Source organism: Metopolophium dirhodum, chromosome 1 (assembly GCF_019925205.1).
Source record: "Metopolophium dirhodum isolate CAU chromosome 1, ASM1992520v1, whole genome shotgun sequence".
Taxonomy (NCBI): Eukaryota; Metazoa; Arthropoda; class Insecta; order Hemiptera; family Aphididae; genus Metopolophium; species Metopolophium dirhodum.
The window spans coordinates 118,109,899-118,128,530 of NC_083560.1; the positions used below are offsets into that span (position 1 = coordinate 118,109,899).

The 18,632-nt window shown below is 33.2% G+C and overlaps 1 protein-coding gene and 1 long non-coding RNA gene across 2 annotated transcripts in view; one reads left to right on the plus strand and one right to left on the minus strand.

Annotated features, from left to right (window-relative positions):
- LOC132934012 (uncharacterized) overlaps positions 1-11,053 on the plus strand; it is a 29,760-nt gene extending 18,707 nt beyond the window's left edge. Inside the window, 5 exon segments of the mRNA XM_061000306.1 lie at positions 2,416-2,460; positions 2,462-2,965; positions 8,020-8,655; positions 9,414-9,771; positions 10,463-11,053. Of these exon segments, the coding sequence (XP_060856289.1) occupies positions 2,416-2,460; positions 2,462-2,965; positions 8,020-8,655; positions 9,414-9,734 (1,506 nt within the window). The 3' untranslated portion in view covers positions 9,735-9,771; positions 10,463-11,053.
- Positions 11,054-11,806: 753 nt separating this feature from the next.
- On the minus strand, positions 11,807-18,415 carry LOC132934013 (uncharacterized). Its single transcript, XR_009662971.1, has 3 exons — positions 16,500-18,415; positions 15,130-16,122; positions 11,807-15,052 (listed from the first exon to the last, which is right to left on the minus strand). It is a non-coding gene; the product is annotated as an uncharacterized LOC132934013 (long non-coding RNA).
- Between the last annotated feature and the right edge of the window lie 217 nt (positions 18,416-18,632).

An 18,632-nucleotide genomic window follows, 5' to 3' on the forward strand; every position in this document is an offset into this window, starting at 1 on the left:
TCAAGGGTCCCCCCACCCCCCTCCTTTTTTAAATTAAACAATCAGTTGCGATCAAAGCACCTACATAATGCAATGTTTAATAATTTGTTTGTACGATTTAACGCAAATTCTGGATCCTCAGCGGGATCCCCTGCATAGTGGGTCCCCCCATCTAAAAAATTACAAATGTCGTAGATAAATTAGGTGATCGGCGCCACTATTACCGTCCTCGCACTGAATTAGGTAGGTACCTATTTCATATTTTGTCACAGTGACTTAGACCATAATATCATATTATATTATAGTTGATCAATGACTCCAAAACCAAGACTGACTAAAAAAAATGTATAAATTCTAACTGTATTTTTTGTTATACATCTTTCTGCATACGACCATCGTCTTGACTACCACGTATCGATGAATGAACCTTTATGTTAGGTACACTATAACATCCGTTGCGTGGTCTCCTCAATGTTTTATTAATAGCTTAATATTATATATTATATCGATGTCGCCGTACGAATAATAACCGTATACATAATATATGTCTAGCACGGAGTGACGACGGCGGCGTCATCGTCGACGCATCGGAACGATTCGATTGTTCTCTCGGAATCGTTTACTTATTTAGTTTTTACTTAATTATCAAATTATAATATTATGTATCTTATTTTACACATTTCACTATAATACTATAATAAAAGTATAATATCTGTGGCTTGGCGTGGCGCGTTGGCTGCTACCAGTCGCGGATTGCGACTGGGAGTAAGTAACGGCCACAGCTACTAGCTCCCGGATGGGTGACCACCCGGGTTCATAGTAGTTAAAAACCTTGCCACACATACACGTGTTTGCTACCTACCATAACAACCGGTAAAAAAAAAAAAAACAATCGTAAAACCAACCTACCATACCAACCTTACCCCTATCACTGTTCATAACTCCTAAAACAGCTAATGGCCATAGTCGCCGGGCTTAAGTTCAATAAAAAAAAAAAAAAGTATAATAATATTGCATGTGTAGGTATGGCCCATAGCTCCAAAAACCTATCAAATCACCAAGGCTGGGCATTAACGAGTTAAAAAGTTAAAGTTAAGTTAAAAAGTTAATTTAATTTTAACTTTTTAACTTAAATAGTTACTTTTGGCTTTTCATTAACTTAACCGTTAACTTACTAAATTTCTTTCCTAATTAACGTGAAATTACGAGTTAATTTTTCATTTTAAGAAGTAAGTTAAGTTAATTTATTTTGATTTGAATTTTATTATATTTCACTATTTCAGTCTATTTCGTTTTCATGTCAAAAAAATGTATCGTAAATTGTTTAAAGTTAAAAATTTAAATCATTCGAATCTAACTTATATGGAAATACTGTATGAAGTATAAACACTATATCCTATAATTTAGTTTTGGGTTGGAAAAAATTAAGTACGCTAGCGTTTTATAAACAAATTATTAACTTTTCATTAACTTAATAAAAAGTTAACAAAAAGTGAGTATTAACTTTTAACTTAACTGAGTTAACCTATAGTTAAATTAACTTTTAACTTTTAACTTTTTGTTATTGGTGCATATTAACTTAACTTAACTGAGTTAAAAAAAATCCTTGCAAATCACCCATGAGTAGGTATAGGTATTATAGGTATTATAGTGTGTATATAAATTATTTATGTGTCTTTGTTGTTTGGGGATGAATGTAAGATACTTCAATATTTTTTATATTACGAACACCATTATACAAATACGATAGGTGTTTTGCTCGCTCGAACCAAATATCGTCGTACTAAACGCGTTGTACAATGCGCATAGCTATATACACGTTACGACAATCGACAATCTAATTACCATCCTGATAGCAAAAAAGAAACCATCATCAACAGGCTAAGAATAGGTCACACCAGAATAACCCATGGTTACTTAATGTCCCGAGATGAGCCTCCCTCGTGTATGACGTGCGGAGTCGCACTAACAGTAAAACACATTCTCATGGAATGTTTTGCTCACCTCGATGCAAGGAACCGCAATCATCTTTCCAGCGATTTATACGAAATACTTGGATCGGTCTTGCCATCACCTGACATATTCGTGTTCCTCCAGGAGACAGGATTGGACAAACTTATTTAACCAGCTGAATACGCAACCTTATAATTATGCCCATATAACCTAGTCTAGACATTTGTTGTTATTTATATTTACTGTAACACCTATTTGTAAAAAAAAAAAATGTATCTTATCCCAATGGCCGAGGGTTATTTCTTTAATAAAAAAAAATCTTTTAATAAATCGTAGGTATTAAACCAAATTACGTATACTCTGCCGTAGGTACGATTAATCGTACCGTGTTCACGTCTATGTTTTATAATTTGGTCACCAACCAAACTACGTACCGCTGTGCGTTATTGCAGTATTGTCTAATTAACTTGACCCGGCGCGAAGGTACGACAGCTGTTTGCCGAGCGGAGCCAACAGCAGCAGGGGCCGGGGGTACCAGCACCACCAGCAACAGAAAAGGCAGCGGCGGCGTAGTCTGACGGGTCGCGACCGGTCGCGGCCCCTGAGACCGCTGTCCGGTGCGGACGACGATCCTCTGTGCAAGACGGTCTGCTTTACTGCGGGTGGCGGCGCCGACCTGGTGGGCATCAGCACCGCGGACGGCGGTGACGTGCGCGGCGAACTTCTCGCGCTGTTCGGCCGGCTGCCCAACCTGGGCGGACAGCTGCTGTCGGAATCGTTCCGCGGGGGAGCCGGAAAAATGAAGACTGCCCAGTCGGCGCCCGAGCTCAAGTGGTTACTGGACGGCGGCACCGGACCCGGCAGGGCTGGCGGCGCACACCGGCCACCACAGCCACCCGCGGCTGGACCGGATAAAGGCGGCGGTGGTCCGAAACGGGCGGCGGCGGGTGCAGGTGACGCCGGTGATTACGGCGACGGTGATGGTGGTGACGGTAGTGGTGATGACGACGGCGACTACGATCAACGGCAACAGGTCATTATCGTCGCACTGGCGTCCGCTGATGTTGGGCATGCTGCATGCGCATACTGTTGTTATAAAATATTATGTTGGCATGTCATCGTAATAGTATTTTACGTCCAACACGTAATGATTATTTAATAGAGTAGTTGTACGATATTATGTACATTATTGTGAGTCGTGACACGGTGAAGTAGTAACCTATATAGTAAGTGTGGTGGCACAAATTTGTCGAGTCGCGGATCATAAGCATATACTACATTATAATTACTCTATCGGCAGAAATCGGCAGCCATAGATCTTACCCTTACCAAAATTCATCCAATATTCCAATCCAATGAAAAAAATAAAATTGTAAGGTTTTCTTTAAGTATGGATATATTGTACAAAATGTCCATAACTAAGTATACCTACTATCATATTATACTTATAGAATATTTTCATAGTAAAAGTGATAAACATTTTTATTGAATGAACGTCATGACAAGTATAAACAACAAAAAAACACATAATTTTTAAGCTAAAAAGTGGGCAAATGATTAACTTGTGTTAGACGCTAGTTCAGTTAAGTCAACGTTAAGAACGTTAAGTTATAACCTATATAATGTTAATTTTTCATTTTAAATTTGATCCACCAAATCCAAATATATATCGTATATCTCGATAAACTAGAGCACATCCCTTCTACTAAAAAAAAAATTATCTTTAAACCAGCGTGATGGTTAGTTACATTATTCACCGTTGCCTGTTTGATAGTTTTCTATAGTCGTTATTTTTTACTAATAATAAAGTTTAAATTTTTAATCATACACTCATCTCAAGTATTTTGGTGTACGATTTTATACCTATATACGTATTTAAGTGTTAAGGCTGTTGAAGCGGGTCGTTTTTTTCGTGCACTTAGACTAGTAAGCGGAAGAAAAATTCACCCCGTACCAAAAGTCCGATTTTAATCTTGAAAAAATATTTGAATTCCTTATTGTTTTTTCCAAGTTAAGTAAGAAATGGATTTTTGATTTTTTTTTTAGTAACATTAAAGTAAAAATAAATTTAAAAAAAAATATATATATATAATTAATTTGGTACTATACTATAATATAAAATATAGAAAATCCATGTCCTTCATTACCTAGAAAATAATGAATTCAAAAATGTTTTAAAAATGAAAATCGGGCTTTTGGTAATGGGTGAATTTTTTCCCTCTTTTTCGGACTTTCATGTTGAAACTTTTTTGATCGGAAAATTTAGTGACGTGTGACGGCGCGTATGTACGTTACTGATTTCCAAAAACTTTAGCTGTAGTTTATCTTTAATTACATAAAGAGTTCGGGGAAATGACGCACACTAGTGATCAGTCACTACACACATAACTCACGATGAATATAGAATATTGCCTAAATACGACCCCTTAAAAATGGTTCGCTTTCAACAGCCTTAGAGTATATTTTGATTTATACTTCACGAATGTATACCTAAAAATCAATGAAACATAATCTACCAGGTGATTATTTTATTTCATTTTATTTTACCACTCATTATTTCAAAAACTATATTTACGTTTTTGAAAATATGTTTTTACATAATTTCATTTGAAGTACCTATTAAAATGTTTTTTTTTTTTTTTTTAATTACATTTTGTACTGTTTTTCATACTTATAATTATTTTACTTTTTGGTACTTTAATATACATTTTTAATTTCATATTCCAAAATAGAATATTTTTCAGAATTTTTCGATTCGTAAAATTTGAATTTCGGATGAGTAGTTTATGAGTTATAACTTATAAGTATATAAAATAATATAGACCTAAAAGTGTATAGTCTGACGGTGCCGTGGAAGTACTGCAAAAGAATTCCCGCGGCGCCGTCGGTTCAAAAAGTATAAAAAAGATCATATACTTTACATTAGCAGAGTAGTGGACCAATAATTTTATTTAAAATCATGTAAAAAAATTATTTTCTTAAACGTCAATAGTTTTCAAAATAATGTGAGTGTTCCATGATAAAAACAATATCCTGTATATAAACATTTTTAAATATAATATATCGGTGACGTCACGCCACTATAGGATAGGTACGTACCTATTTAGTTATTTTATGGGTGTATGTGAAATTATTAAACAGTTTTTTTTTTTTAATTTAATGGTTATTTAAAAAAACGGCATACGGAAAGTTAAACACTCGAATGCCAATGAAATTGCACCTTATACCAACGGGCAACAACGATAATATCTCTAACAGGTATAATATTGCCTCCTATATTGGCTACTATTATATTATATCGTTTTAAAATATTATTTCCGGTTATTTGGCAGTAAAGTTTGCACTACACTTGGCCAATTTATTTTTGTTACTAATATTTGTTGTTCAATTATAGCTAAATGTTTCGTTAAGCTTGCAGCGCAATTCAATACATTTTAATCTTATAAAATATTAAATGTTTGATGTTTTTGTAGTTTTGATTTGAGTGTTTATGCAATATTTTAGTATAATATTTATTTATTCTCTGTTGTTTTTACACTTTTATTTGTGAGTATTTTATATTAATTTTTTTATGGTATAAACTGTACCATATAATCGAAACTATTTTTTTTTGTATATAGATTAATCATTTATGTATGCGTTTTAAATTGTGATTTCATAAAACAGTATTTGTAATTATTCAAAAATGTATTGTGTATTAGTTAAGCATATATAACATTTCATTATATTATTTTACGCAACTTATCGAATTACTGGGGAAATGTTGAATATTTTTAGTGCAATAATTGCTCTGCTACCTATAATTATTGTTATCAAGACAGTATGCTAAGTATTTTATTGATATCAATAAGTGCACTGCTCGTATTCTTCTCATATAGTCAAATGTGACTATTTATAATATAGAATTAATATTTAAGTATAATTTATCGGAATAGCTTATATTTATATAACCATGGATGTGTAATTATATTTTAATTAGACATAAAATTAATTTTGTGATGCGTTTATAATATATAGGGTTCTAAATTTGAAATATTTCAATGAAATTATGAAAAATATTTTTTCTTCTTTTAAACGTGTTCGGTTATAGATGATTAGAAACAATAAATTGATTACACACTTAGAATTTAAAAAAAAACATATTATTTTTGTTGATTTATTATTTCATATTTGTATATTATATTAATAAGTGCTGAAAAATATTCCTGGCATTATTTTGAGAATAAAAACATAATTTTACACGAGTTTTAAAATATTGTTGTATAATATCAGCGATCCCAAAGATAATAGTTTCTTATAAAGTTGAAGTCAATTCCAACAATGAATAAAATAATAGTGTATTTTCAGTAGTATTATAAAGTGTACAAAAGTCGTATAATATGTGGCTGGGTGACGTGAAGGTGCTCTGGGCTCATTATTTAATACTTAGATCATATAGTTTGTAATGACTATTAAAAATTTGTTAAACAACTTATAAATTATATATAAATATGTTACATATTTTTTTTGTTTCATACAATAAACTAACTTTTAAAAATATTCACTTAGAAGTTGACGACTATAACCTTTTAGGTATAATAAACATTTTATTATTATTTTTCATCAAAATGATATATTTCATGAAAAATTCATGAAATTTTAAAACCCTAATAATATATTAACTGTCGGAGTTTAAATTATGTACATGTATTATTTTGTGCACAGTGGTCATATTAAAATTAAATACATGAAATATGAATTTAAAAAGTTTAATGTTGCATCGTTCGTGTGTTTACGGATTTCCGTAAAAAAATAAAATACGTTTTGACCAAATAGCATGTAATGAAAGAGTTATCGATTTTGTCGTAGTTTACATTACATTTTTTTTATAGGGCTTGTATTTTTACTTTTTACCGTAATTAAATATTTTAAAAGTAGATAGCATGATATTATGCACCTAGTAGAGTATTATTATTATTTATTTATTATAAGTAATATAATATAGTCGGAATGTTAAATAGTATCAAAAATAGCTGCACAGTGTGTAATGCATGTGCGTGTTTCATATTATCGTGTGATATGATAAACGCAGAAAATTGCATCAAATCAACGTTTGTAAATACCTATACTGAAAACACAAACATTATTATATTATAATGATAATATAATATGTTCTCTTACTCACTGAGACAAATAAGAATATACTTAGTTTATTCTGATGTACCTATGTCCTATATATTCTTATCTATATCTCAGTGCACGCATTAAATTTATTTATTGTTTTTAATTTTAGAGATTGTAGATTGTGATTTTTATTTATTTCAATAAAAACAAATTAATGATAATGATATGAATTAAGATCAAGATGAATCGGATGATACGTTTTATATTTTGATATTTCTCTGTTAAAGTGGTTAGCAAATATGAATAGTAATAGTCTGGGATAATAATATAAAACTGTTGAAATTAATTACATATTTATTTAATTTATCTGAATGGCATTCATAATAATATTTACACAAAGTAATGTTTAGTTAATCGAGATTAGGTAATACCTAATTAATACTATTATATATTATTCATGATCAAACATATTGATTCAGCAACCATGTTTAATAATTAATTTAAGTTTTTCAAGTTGTGTAGTAAAAATACTAAGCACTGTTCAACTGCCTTGGAAAAAGTTGCTGGATCGTCTTGATTTTTATTTAATGAATTCTGAACACATTCAATTTTATAGGTTATAGCCTCCATTCGATAGGCGTAGTATTGGCCGCGGCTGATCATTTATTCTAAGCCGGCCAATCACTAGTACCTATACATCGTATCACTCTCTAAAGGCTATAATTGCACGCCTGAAGAATCTTACAAGTATTTTACTAGTTCCGTGATAAATTATTATCAAATTTGTTTGTATGTAAATAGGCTTATTATTGAATATAAATCGTACAAAGAGTATAAATAAAAAAAAATTCAAAAATAATTTTGTATTGAAGTTTAAAAGTTCAAATGTATAAAATTATTGAATTATACTATACATAACGATAGTATTATAATGACGCAGATAAAATTGTGTAATAATTAGTGTTCTTTTGTCCGCAGCAACAGTTGCAGCGACCGGCGGCGCGAATAAACAGCAAGACCGCGACGGTCGTGAAAAAACCACTGGCCACAGTCAACGGTAACGTTGGCGGCGGTGGCGTGGGCAACGTGGGCCGCATTGCTAAAAAGCCAATGGTCGCGTCCAACGACTCCAACAGATTGCTATTGCCACCGGTCGTGCAGCCGACGGTGATTAACGCGTTAGCGGCGGGTGCTGGTGCGGCCGCGGCAGTGGCCAGCGTGAACGCGGCCACGGTGGCCGGCATCCAGAAACCATTGGTCAGGGCGGCCAAGGTACCTCAAAAGCCTGCCGCCGCGCGGCGTGTATCACCACTGCCGGCCCAAACCACCCCCCGACCGCCACCGGTCGTTAAGCGCGCCACGCCGGCCAAGGGGTCATCACCACGGCCACAACCCCTGAAACCGCAACTGTCCGCCGACAGGGGCCCACCGGCCAAGGGCATGGCCCGCTGCCCGCTGTGCGCCAGAGACTTTGCGGCTGACAGGCTGCCCAAGCACGAGCAGGTGTGCCGGCGGACGCGTGACCGTGACCGCAAGCGCAAGGTGTTCGACACGAGCAAAAAGCGGCTTGAAGCTGTGGCCGCTGAGGCTGGCGTGGACGTTACGTCGTTCAAGAAAAAGGTTGGTAACCTATTTAACGACTATGTGTGAGTTTACCGATGCACGTCGATTGTATAGCGTAAACGTGACGTGCTTAAGAAGACTTCATACACTTTTAAATTGTTTGTAAAACCATTTCGCGCGAAAAAATCCACTTTGTTGTCACACAGGTTGTTTGAAACCAAATTTGTCCACCATTTTGAAGACAATACATAACATGTTGTAGGCCGTAGCGTTTTTACAAACAATTATTGACCAACCAAAACAAATATCGTATATATGCGAAGCGATCGTAAAATCGGAGGCGAGTAAATTAAAAAAATATTACTTGAATAACTATTCCTATAAGGCAAGTTTCAGTACTAAAGGTGCGTTAGCTCTGACACCCTAGGGGCTAGGGTATTTATTTTGAAAATTAACTTTATTATTTAACTAACTAGTTAAGTTAAGAAACATCAACTTTTTAACTTAGCTTTAATAGTTTAGCTATAAGTTAACGCCCTGGACATTTGTGTGCTCGTGATCATTTTCTCGCCTCTGCCATAACCACTAAATTAGACGAAAATACTTTAAATTGAATAAAATAGAATAAAATAAGAAAGTAAGAAATTTAGCGTTTTTACTAACACAATTTACCCGACGCCCGCTTTGTTGCGCTTTGCGACCGGCGGTGTAGTGTGCACTTCTTTCCCACCCAAATTGAGCGTTTCCCATACCCATTCTCCCGCCACTCACCGTAGCCCACAAGAGCTGTCCTTAACGTTTCGTTTACTGTGCAGAGCCAAAAAGAGGATCAGCGGGTTGCCGAGAAGCTCCAGAAGAAAAAGGACGCGTGGCGCAGGAAACACGACCAGCTGTTGCGCAACGTGCGGGCCGCGAGGGCCGTGCAGCGGCACCTGGCAGCGGGCGGCACGGTGAAGGACTTGCCGCCAGAGCTGGAGAACGTGGCGGACCAGGATGACGAGGTCGACTCGGACCTGGTCAAGTGCCCTCACTGTGGTCGGACGTTCAACGAGGCGTCCGCGGAGAGGCATATGCCTTTGTGCGCGGACCGACAGCGGAACGCGGCCGCCCGGATGCAAAACAACAAGAAACGGTGAATCTCCCGTTTCCACCATCGTCGCCACCGCAACAACCGTACAGTTATTATTATTATTATTATTATTTAGGTACTTACTACACCACATTGTGTCGTGTTCCGTATAAGATGTCAAGCACACTATTTTTGTTTTGCTCTCTGGCCCACGCACAACATAGACAAAACACATTCATTATCTTTAAATAATTTAATATCAATTAAAATATTTAAAATCAACAATTTTATGAGCTAAATAATAAAACCCTCAAAAATGTTATTTTCTATACCTAATTAAGATAACTGGAAAGCTATAAGAAAAAAATCGATTTTACGTGAATGCGTTTCTTCAACGTTGTGCTTGGGTCATGGAAAGAGGAAAGAAATGGACAATACAATATAAACACTGTATGGATATTTTTACAATGGTCCAAATAGTATAAATATTCCTATAATTCCATTACGTATTTAGTTTAAAATTCGCTCAGAATATAAAATTAGAAATTCGAGTGTTCCAATTTCTAAATACTTACCGTCGATCGTCACGTAATTTTTCGTACAACAACTTTGACGTGTATAATATTATATTAAACTTTAGGTGTTTCATATTTTTATCGCGTTAGTAAACTTACAATGCTACTCTACTTTAATTATATAATTAGTTATTATTGTTTTTAATTTAAAAAAAAAATGAGTGTATCCACTACGGTTATCTATATTTAAAAATTTAATATATTTTTTTATAATTTTCAGACAAGTCTACTAAACAACAATATTACTGACAAGAAATTCAGTGATGAACTCAATCGCTACCTATTGTCAACTTGATCATTTCCGTCCAACTTGAATCAACCCATAGTCTATAGACTCAATGGTATATTGAGTACTTACATTATCGCGTTTCATATTTTATGATTTTATAGTATATAAGCTGTCTAGAAATCGAATTATTATATTATACGTCAGGTATACAAACAGTACACAACGTATCAACTTTTTTCAGTCAGCTGTTCAATGGCTGTAAGTTAAAATAACAATATACCGAGTCTGAGTGTACCTCGAACTGTGAAGATTATAAATTATAATGACAAATTAAAATGTATTATGTAATCGAAATGGAAAACTGTCTTCATGATAGAATCTATATATTGTATAATATTGCCTACCATAGTAGTATTTAATAATTATGTACCTATTATTGATTTTTTTTTTATTATTTTATAATTAATGTTATTTCTAATTGATCCATTGTAACTGTAATATTGTTGTAATTTTGAGGTTGTTTCATCCATTTATCAATTAATCAATTAATTTGTAATAAAACATTTTATTTTTATTTTTAAATTATGATGATGTACTTTATACAGTTTTACATTTTTAAAAATTGGTTCTGATGTTTCACCACTTGTCAACAACGAATTAATACTTATTAATATTTTTTAATTTAAATTTAATACAATATTAGGAAAATTGATAAGTTAACATAATTTGAGGTGTATTTCGCCAGCATATACATTTGTGGGTTTTTTGAATTTTCTCATATACTTTATTTTGTGAACTAGTTTTTAATGTTTGGAGACTACCATCATTTAGGTATTTTTGCATAAAAAACCCGATAAAAAATGTATTGGATTCTCTGAGGCCTTAAATCTCTCATCCGATGTTTGAAATTACAATTAAAATATAATCACGAAAGAAGAAGTAACACGTTTATACATTAAGACGTGATAAGTGACGACCACTGATGAGGATTTCAGGTGACGTACTAATATGAGACCAGTTTTATAGCAGCATAAAGTAGCATCAAAGGCAACAAAGTCGCTATTTTCATGGATCTAAATAATTAGAGTGTCGTCTTGCAAATATGGTTTAGAACCACTCTAAACACTAGAATTACGCTGTAATCGGTAGGTAGTATACAAAACAAAATTACTTCCTGCAAGGATACCACACACAAGATTTTTAAGGGGTTTGATTTAGGCAATTTAAATCAAGGCCTGCAAACGTTATGATTACCTATAACGTTATAATTGACAAAAATTGATTGAAGTTTGTAAACGTAATTATAACGGAATGCGATAATCAAAAATAATTAAATACCGCAAAAAAAATATATTATTATAAATAAATATATCATTAAACAAAACATAATGCAAAATGTAATTTTTAGAATACCATTAAACGAATAATAATGCAAAATGTAATTTATAGAATATCATTAGCTTAAATATCAATAGCTTAAATTACTTATGTTAAATTGTTGTATAATTAAGAGGTTATGCGTGATAGACCATCACTCAAGGTTACACTCATATAGTTATGAAATTAATTTTATACATCATAAATAAAAGTTTTTTTAATCAAATTAAGTTTGAAAAACATAAAAAATTATGGATTTTAAAACAATAGTAATTTTGTATGTGTTAATGATGTCAAAACAATAAATATTAAATAAAAAATGTACAATGGATAAACCAGAATTATAACTCACATAACTTTTTTTAATTCTTAGAAATTACAAAGTTAAAATTGTATTATTGTTTATTTGCGTACAAAAAAGACAGTCATGTGTGTGTTTATATATAATATATTTATAAATACATGTTGATCAATTTAATGTGAAACACTAACGATTTTGAAAATATTTCTTATACATTGTCTTAAGTCGTTACAAAACAACATTTTAAGAAAAAAGTTATGTATTTACTATTTTTATTGTTATAGTTTTAAAATTTTTATTTTTTTAAGAAACAACGTATACCATTTTTAATTTCATATTCCTAAGCAGAATATTATTTGGAGTATTTCCATCTATAAAAATCATATTTTGAATTGGTAGTTTATTTCATACATTTTTTAATTATTTAAAGTTTAGATGAGCGGTGTAGTGGACCAACATTATTACAGGGACCTTTGATGTTTGATGTCAACTTTTCCAAAGAAATATCAGAGTGGAAGTCTTCTTGGCCACGTGTCTTCCGAAGACAGACCGAAGACCAAGATGACACCCTGAGCTATTTGGTAGGAGTAATAGGGTGGTAAACTTGGTGTACGATATTTTCCTGAGTACCTCATATATCACCGGCCATTTAAGATCCTCCTAACGCTCTGGGTAACTAACACACATATTATACTCTTCGAGTGGACAGTTGCCGCTCTTATAGCAATGTTAGTGAGTTAGCTAACCACAGATTCTGTGGAGATAAACTTTGAATAGGTACTTAAAAAATATAGGTAATAAAGTACTTGTCCAAAATTAGATTCTTATAGACCGAAATTATAATTCAAAATAATCTTCTGCTTGGGAATATAAATTCAAAAATGTAGGTACGTTTTTTCTAAAAAGTGTAAGAAATTTCAAAAATAATAACAATAAAAATACTAAACAATTAATTTTTTTTAAGAGCACGTCACACCCGTATGTGTTATCTCTGTCTTACAAATGTACCTACCACATAGGAAAAACTGTTTTGCATGGCACAATATTTTACTTACTCTGTATTTATATAGTAGAATTACCGAAATTCCACATACCCAGGGAAGAACTTTATTTGTGTCGTTGTGTTTTTATTATTTAGATAACATTTATACATTTAAAGTTATCAGTATGAGATCATTAGGTTTTTTTGTTTCATTTAATTATTAAAAATTATTGGTTAGTGCTACCAAAAAAATGAAAACACTACGACACAGATAGAGTTCTTCCCTATGCGTTGTGGTATTTTGGTAATTCTACTATAAATACAGAGGGAGTAAAATTGTCCCGTGCAAAATAGTTTTTGCTATGTAGTACAATTGTTAGACGGTGACAAGTGACAACACTTGCGGTTGTGACATCATCTTAAGGGGATTCGATCCCATCTCTGTTTTCTTCCAAAATAAATCTATCTTTTTCCAACTGACCGTTTATTCTACTACTCGAATGAAACTTTTGAAAACATATTTGAATTTGTCATGAAGTTCTCTAGAAAACGATTGCCACATTTTTTAATTAATCTCCTTAACCCTACAACATTAGATTTTCAAATTTTGAATATTAGAAATTTTTAAATTTTAATAATACTGAAATTGAAAAATTAATAAAAAATGTAAGGAAGTCGTTTTCAAGTAAATTGCATGACAAATTTAAATAGGTTTTCAAAAATGTTATCGGATAGTAGGCTATTTAATATGATTGGCAAAAGATTGATACTTTTGACCAAAAAAATACAAAACAATTTTTTCATGCGTTGTTGACATGTTTGTTCACGTGCGGGAGCGCTCCGCTATATATTTTATACACACGCACACAGAAAATTGCCTATATTGAACTCCTTAAAAACGACACGTATCGAATCCCCTTAAAATGCTGTTTTGTTACGTCTTAAAAGTTACAACAATGTAAAAAAAATATTTTCAAAATCATTAGTGTTTCACTTTAAATTTATCACTCCATATAATATATTATACATAAATGCATAAGTAATCTTATAACTTATTCTTATATGTAATAATAAATGTTGCTCTTAATTTTCTCCGCATTCAATTATCCGCACGGAATTGCAAAGAGCTTGATTTTTTGAGTGCTCAATTTGACACAATTCTTATTTAATTCCCATCTATTACATGGCTTAACTAATACACTAATTATACGATGTCCATGATATTTCAATTATTTTTCTTGCACCAGCAGCTGTACAACATTTGTTATCAACCACGGTTTAGTAAAAGAAATATCATGTTTGAGGTAGGCATCCTAGGTTTAATGTCTCGAAAATAGAGACATCATTTTTTGAGTTTTAGTCTGGACGAATTTTTGCTTTCTTTTAGCAAAATCCATCATGACTTAATGTTCCTTATTAAATTCTAATTTTATAAATAATTCTAATTAATGGTTGATATTGGATACATAGATAGTTGAAAGGTCGATCATTCAAGTAGACTTATTAAGTAAACATATTATATTCATATACCTTACATATCCAATATCAATCCACTTTCCCGTCTCCGGGATACTCGCCGCCCATATTTCTTCACTTGGTCTTTTCCAGTCTAGATGCTGGACAACATTTGTCTTCAGCTGCAGTTGTTAAATGTATTTTTGTGGACGGCGAGTATATGGTGAGTTTAACGCCATCACCAGGGCGAAAACTGTGACTCTTGACGCCTCACCCGAGTCAACGTTGTTTTTGTTAATGATCTATATATAATTGTAGTGGTTGAATGTTGTTTGTAGTTGGTCCAACTTGAGTTGTAGTTGTTCTAATACTGTAACTGTTGAATCTTTAATTCGATGACGATGGATCTTCCTCCAAAAGTCTTGGTGTACATTGGCTGCACGACTTCTCCAAAACCAAACAGACTCTATCAACAAATTATTTAACTTTTTACAACATATTGTTTACACAAAAACGACTTTATAAAATTTAAGTAAATCACACCTTTCTATGCCATTTATGGATATCTGTGCCATCACCACTATGAAAAGGTTACTGAAGTAAATAGGCGCAGGTGGTTGTAGTGTTTGATGTCGATAGAAACTGATTAGTCGATGTTCAAGCCGTCGATGTTGTTGTCGATTTGTAATGACTGAAGGTTATGGTGATATTTCCACAAAACAATTATTATATTCTAATAATACATCCACATTACCCATTCAATACATTATACATATTATCCTCTATTAAAGCGCTATAAATCATATTCGACAGTCACCGTCTTATGTATTCACTCTCTCTCCTCATTCGGAAGTCTGACAAATTTGTATTAAACTTAACAGATGTGTTTGAGTGAGTGGTGAGTTTAACGCCAATCACCAGGGCGATTATATTGATATAATATAGATAAATCTATATGTATTTAGGTTTAAATGATGGCCATAATTCAATTTCAACCAATATAATATTTTCTACCTCATTGTATCATATACATTTTTTTCCCGCACCTATATTTGTATTTATCCTGATAAATTGAAGCAAAATATATTTTAACGATGATGTCAGTTGTCACCTCAAAGGTTCTCTCAAAATTAATCATGATTCGCATACATATTTATCAAAATTATTACCTATCTTAGTAATTTTAGCTTTAACTTAAAAATACTACCAAATTCCATATACAATATAACTATATAGGTCCCTAGGTTCATTAACACTGTTACAGAATAAAAGTTGCTAAGTATAAAATTAATGTTCGTGTATTGATAGCTATTAAAAACCTATTAAGTTAATATTATATATTTATTATAAATATATAATAAGTATCTAAAAATCTATTTCATTTTTTAGACAGTCTAACTTAGTACTAAGTATTTGAAACCATAAAAGTACTCACTTAATTTATTGTATTATGGATTGAATATTTGAAAAATAAAAGACAGCAATAGGCATATCCTATGTGAAATCCAAAAAATGCAGGTGTGTTCTGCACATGTTCTATATAAAAAAAAAATATTACATTTAGCTTAGTAAAAGTAAGTTTTTAAAAAATGTAAAATTTATAATAATAATTGTAAAATGGAATGATAGAAGTACAATTTAAAATGACCAAGACGTGAAAATATATATTATTGTTGTGAATAAATTTATATTATTTAAAATAATTTAAGAATATTGACCACTTTTTTATTTTGAAATCGTTTACATTTGAACTTTTAAATTAAATGTTAATAGACGTGTTTAATACGATTAGGTAGACTTTAAATAAATAAATAAATTGGCAATAATGTTTAATTTTCACCCAAAATATTTTTAACTGTAGATCACATAATTTTATAATGCAATATTAAAATTAAATAAAAATAATAGCTTACCTTGATAAAAGTAGTGTGGAAATTGCTTCTGGGATTTTATAATAAAATAATCGCGAACCGTTTGAACGTTTTGTATTGTTCTAGAACCTCGAGAACTGAACGGTAAAATACACACTATCATTTTTAGAACCCGATGTAATTATATTTGTTTATTTTTTCGGCCAAGTTACATGCTAACTTTTTGTATTTTAGAGAGTATTAGGAAGAGGGATATCCTATTCTCAATACCAAGTAAAATACTTTGATTCTTAAATAATTTGTCGAAATGCTTGTGAAAAGTGTTTATTTATATACGGTTTTATGTGTGCTCGGTTGTTAAATTATTCCGCCTCACTACCAGGGAAACCGATACGAATATGTCGCGATGAGCGAGAAGACGATATCCATCTTCTCTATTGGGGGGGGGGAGTAAATTTCTCAACTCAATTAAGTTCTACCCCTGGCTCAGCGCCCACAACCGCTGGTGAACCACCTAGTCGGAGTGCAGCGCTATTGATTGACGCGTGCATAGCTACGTTCGAGCCCCCCGATGGCCGAAGGTTTGCGGCCCTCTACGCAATTGGTCCATCATTGGTCATCACTCCACCAGCATACAGCTAGCTTTGCTCCAACTACAACAACGGTTTTTACAACAACCTATTTGAACGACGTCCGACGGCGCCAGTGCATTATCATAGGCTCAAGTGGATGAAATTCATCTTCACCTTGGGCTTTTGAAACACTGGACCGGCGTCATCCTCAATCAGCGAAACGCTAACCGTGGTGACGACAGTTTTACAACCGACATTGGACGTCTAGGCTGCCGCCAACAGTGCAAAGGTACGCGGTTATCTGCCACCGGCGCGCAGCCGTCGCAATACCAGCCATAAAGCCGATATCGGTCAGAGTTCCACGGTCATTCGACAGCTCGTTAACGTGATGCCGCTTACGGGCAATAAAGCTAAAGCGGTCGAAATTCGACTTCAACAGTTTCTTCGGCCACGTAAGTCTACCGTCGTCCATGACCAGCACGGGCCAGTCAAGGGGACGGTAGATATTCAACCACCAATGCACATACGGACGCTAGTAGACGCGCCATGGGCAAAGGCGCGAGTGACGAAATGAATCGCCACTGACCTTAGACGCGTCAAACCATTGTCTTCGCCAATGCCGTTCGCGCGACAGCGATGTTTAGAAACCTACACTATATCGTATAGGTACTACCGACGGTGATGCGAGGGCTGTGGCCAAACGAAATCAATCACCAACCACAGGACCTTCGCGCCGCCGGGTCCATCACTGCCACCCTCACAGCGTTCTAAACTATCCTCGATGTCACTACACTTATGCTATTGCTGTCGCCGTCACTCATCGATGAATGTTAATTAGGATCAAAATGTATGTATGTATCTGTAAATGAAAAAATAAAAAATAATTGTTAGTATTAAAAATTAGCACCTAGTACTATTATTTTATATGGGAATTAAATACAAAATAATGATTTGTTTGTGAAGAACCCTTAATATTAAACCTATAATGAGGTGATAATAGCTACAATACACGTTTACTATGCAATATTGGTACCAGTATAATAAAATAACAGTACGCAGTGAATTTACACACATGGTTTATGTAACTATGCACCTATATAAATATATTGTATATGAAGTTTATAGATCTCGATGTTCAAGTAGCTGGAAAAAACACACAAAAAGTATATTTTAATAAAAATAATGATTATGATATTACATCAATACTCTTGTATTAATACCATAATCCACCAGTGCTGATTCTTAGCAGGTTTGATGAAATGTAAAATAATAAGTTATCCTAAAGACTCACAACCATAATTTTTCAAACAAATACACGTAATTGTGTCGTATGGGAAACTTTATTGAACGCCTTCACCGCCAAAGCGTTGTCATGGCATACTTGCTAATCTGGAAACTTCCGAGTATAACTTATTAAAACCTTCACTAGGTAGTATGTAATAACATTGTTACCATTGATGCTCATTATAGCGACGATGATAACTTTATGGTGGCTGGTGGAACTTTGGTTGAAGATATTCAAAATGAGTTCTTATTGGCCATCATTTACACATCTATAATGATCGTCCCACGGTGGCATTGGTGTACTTACATAAGCAAACAC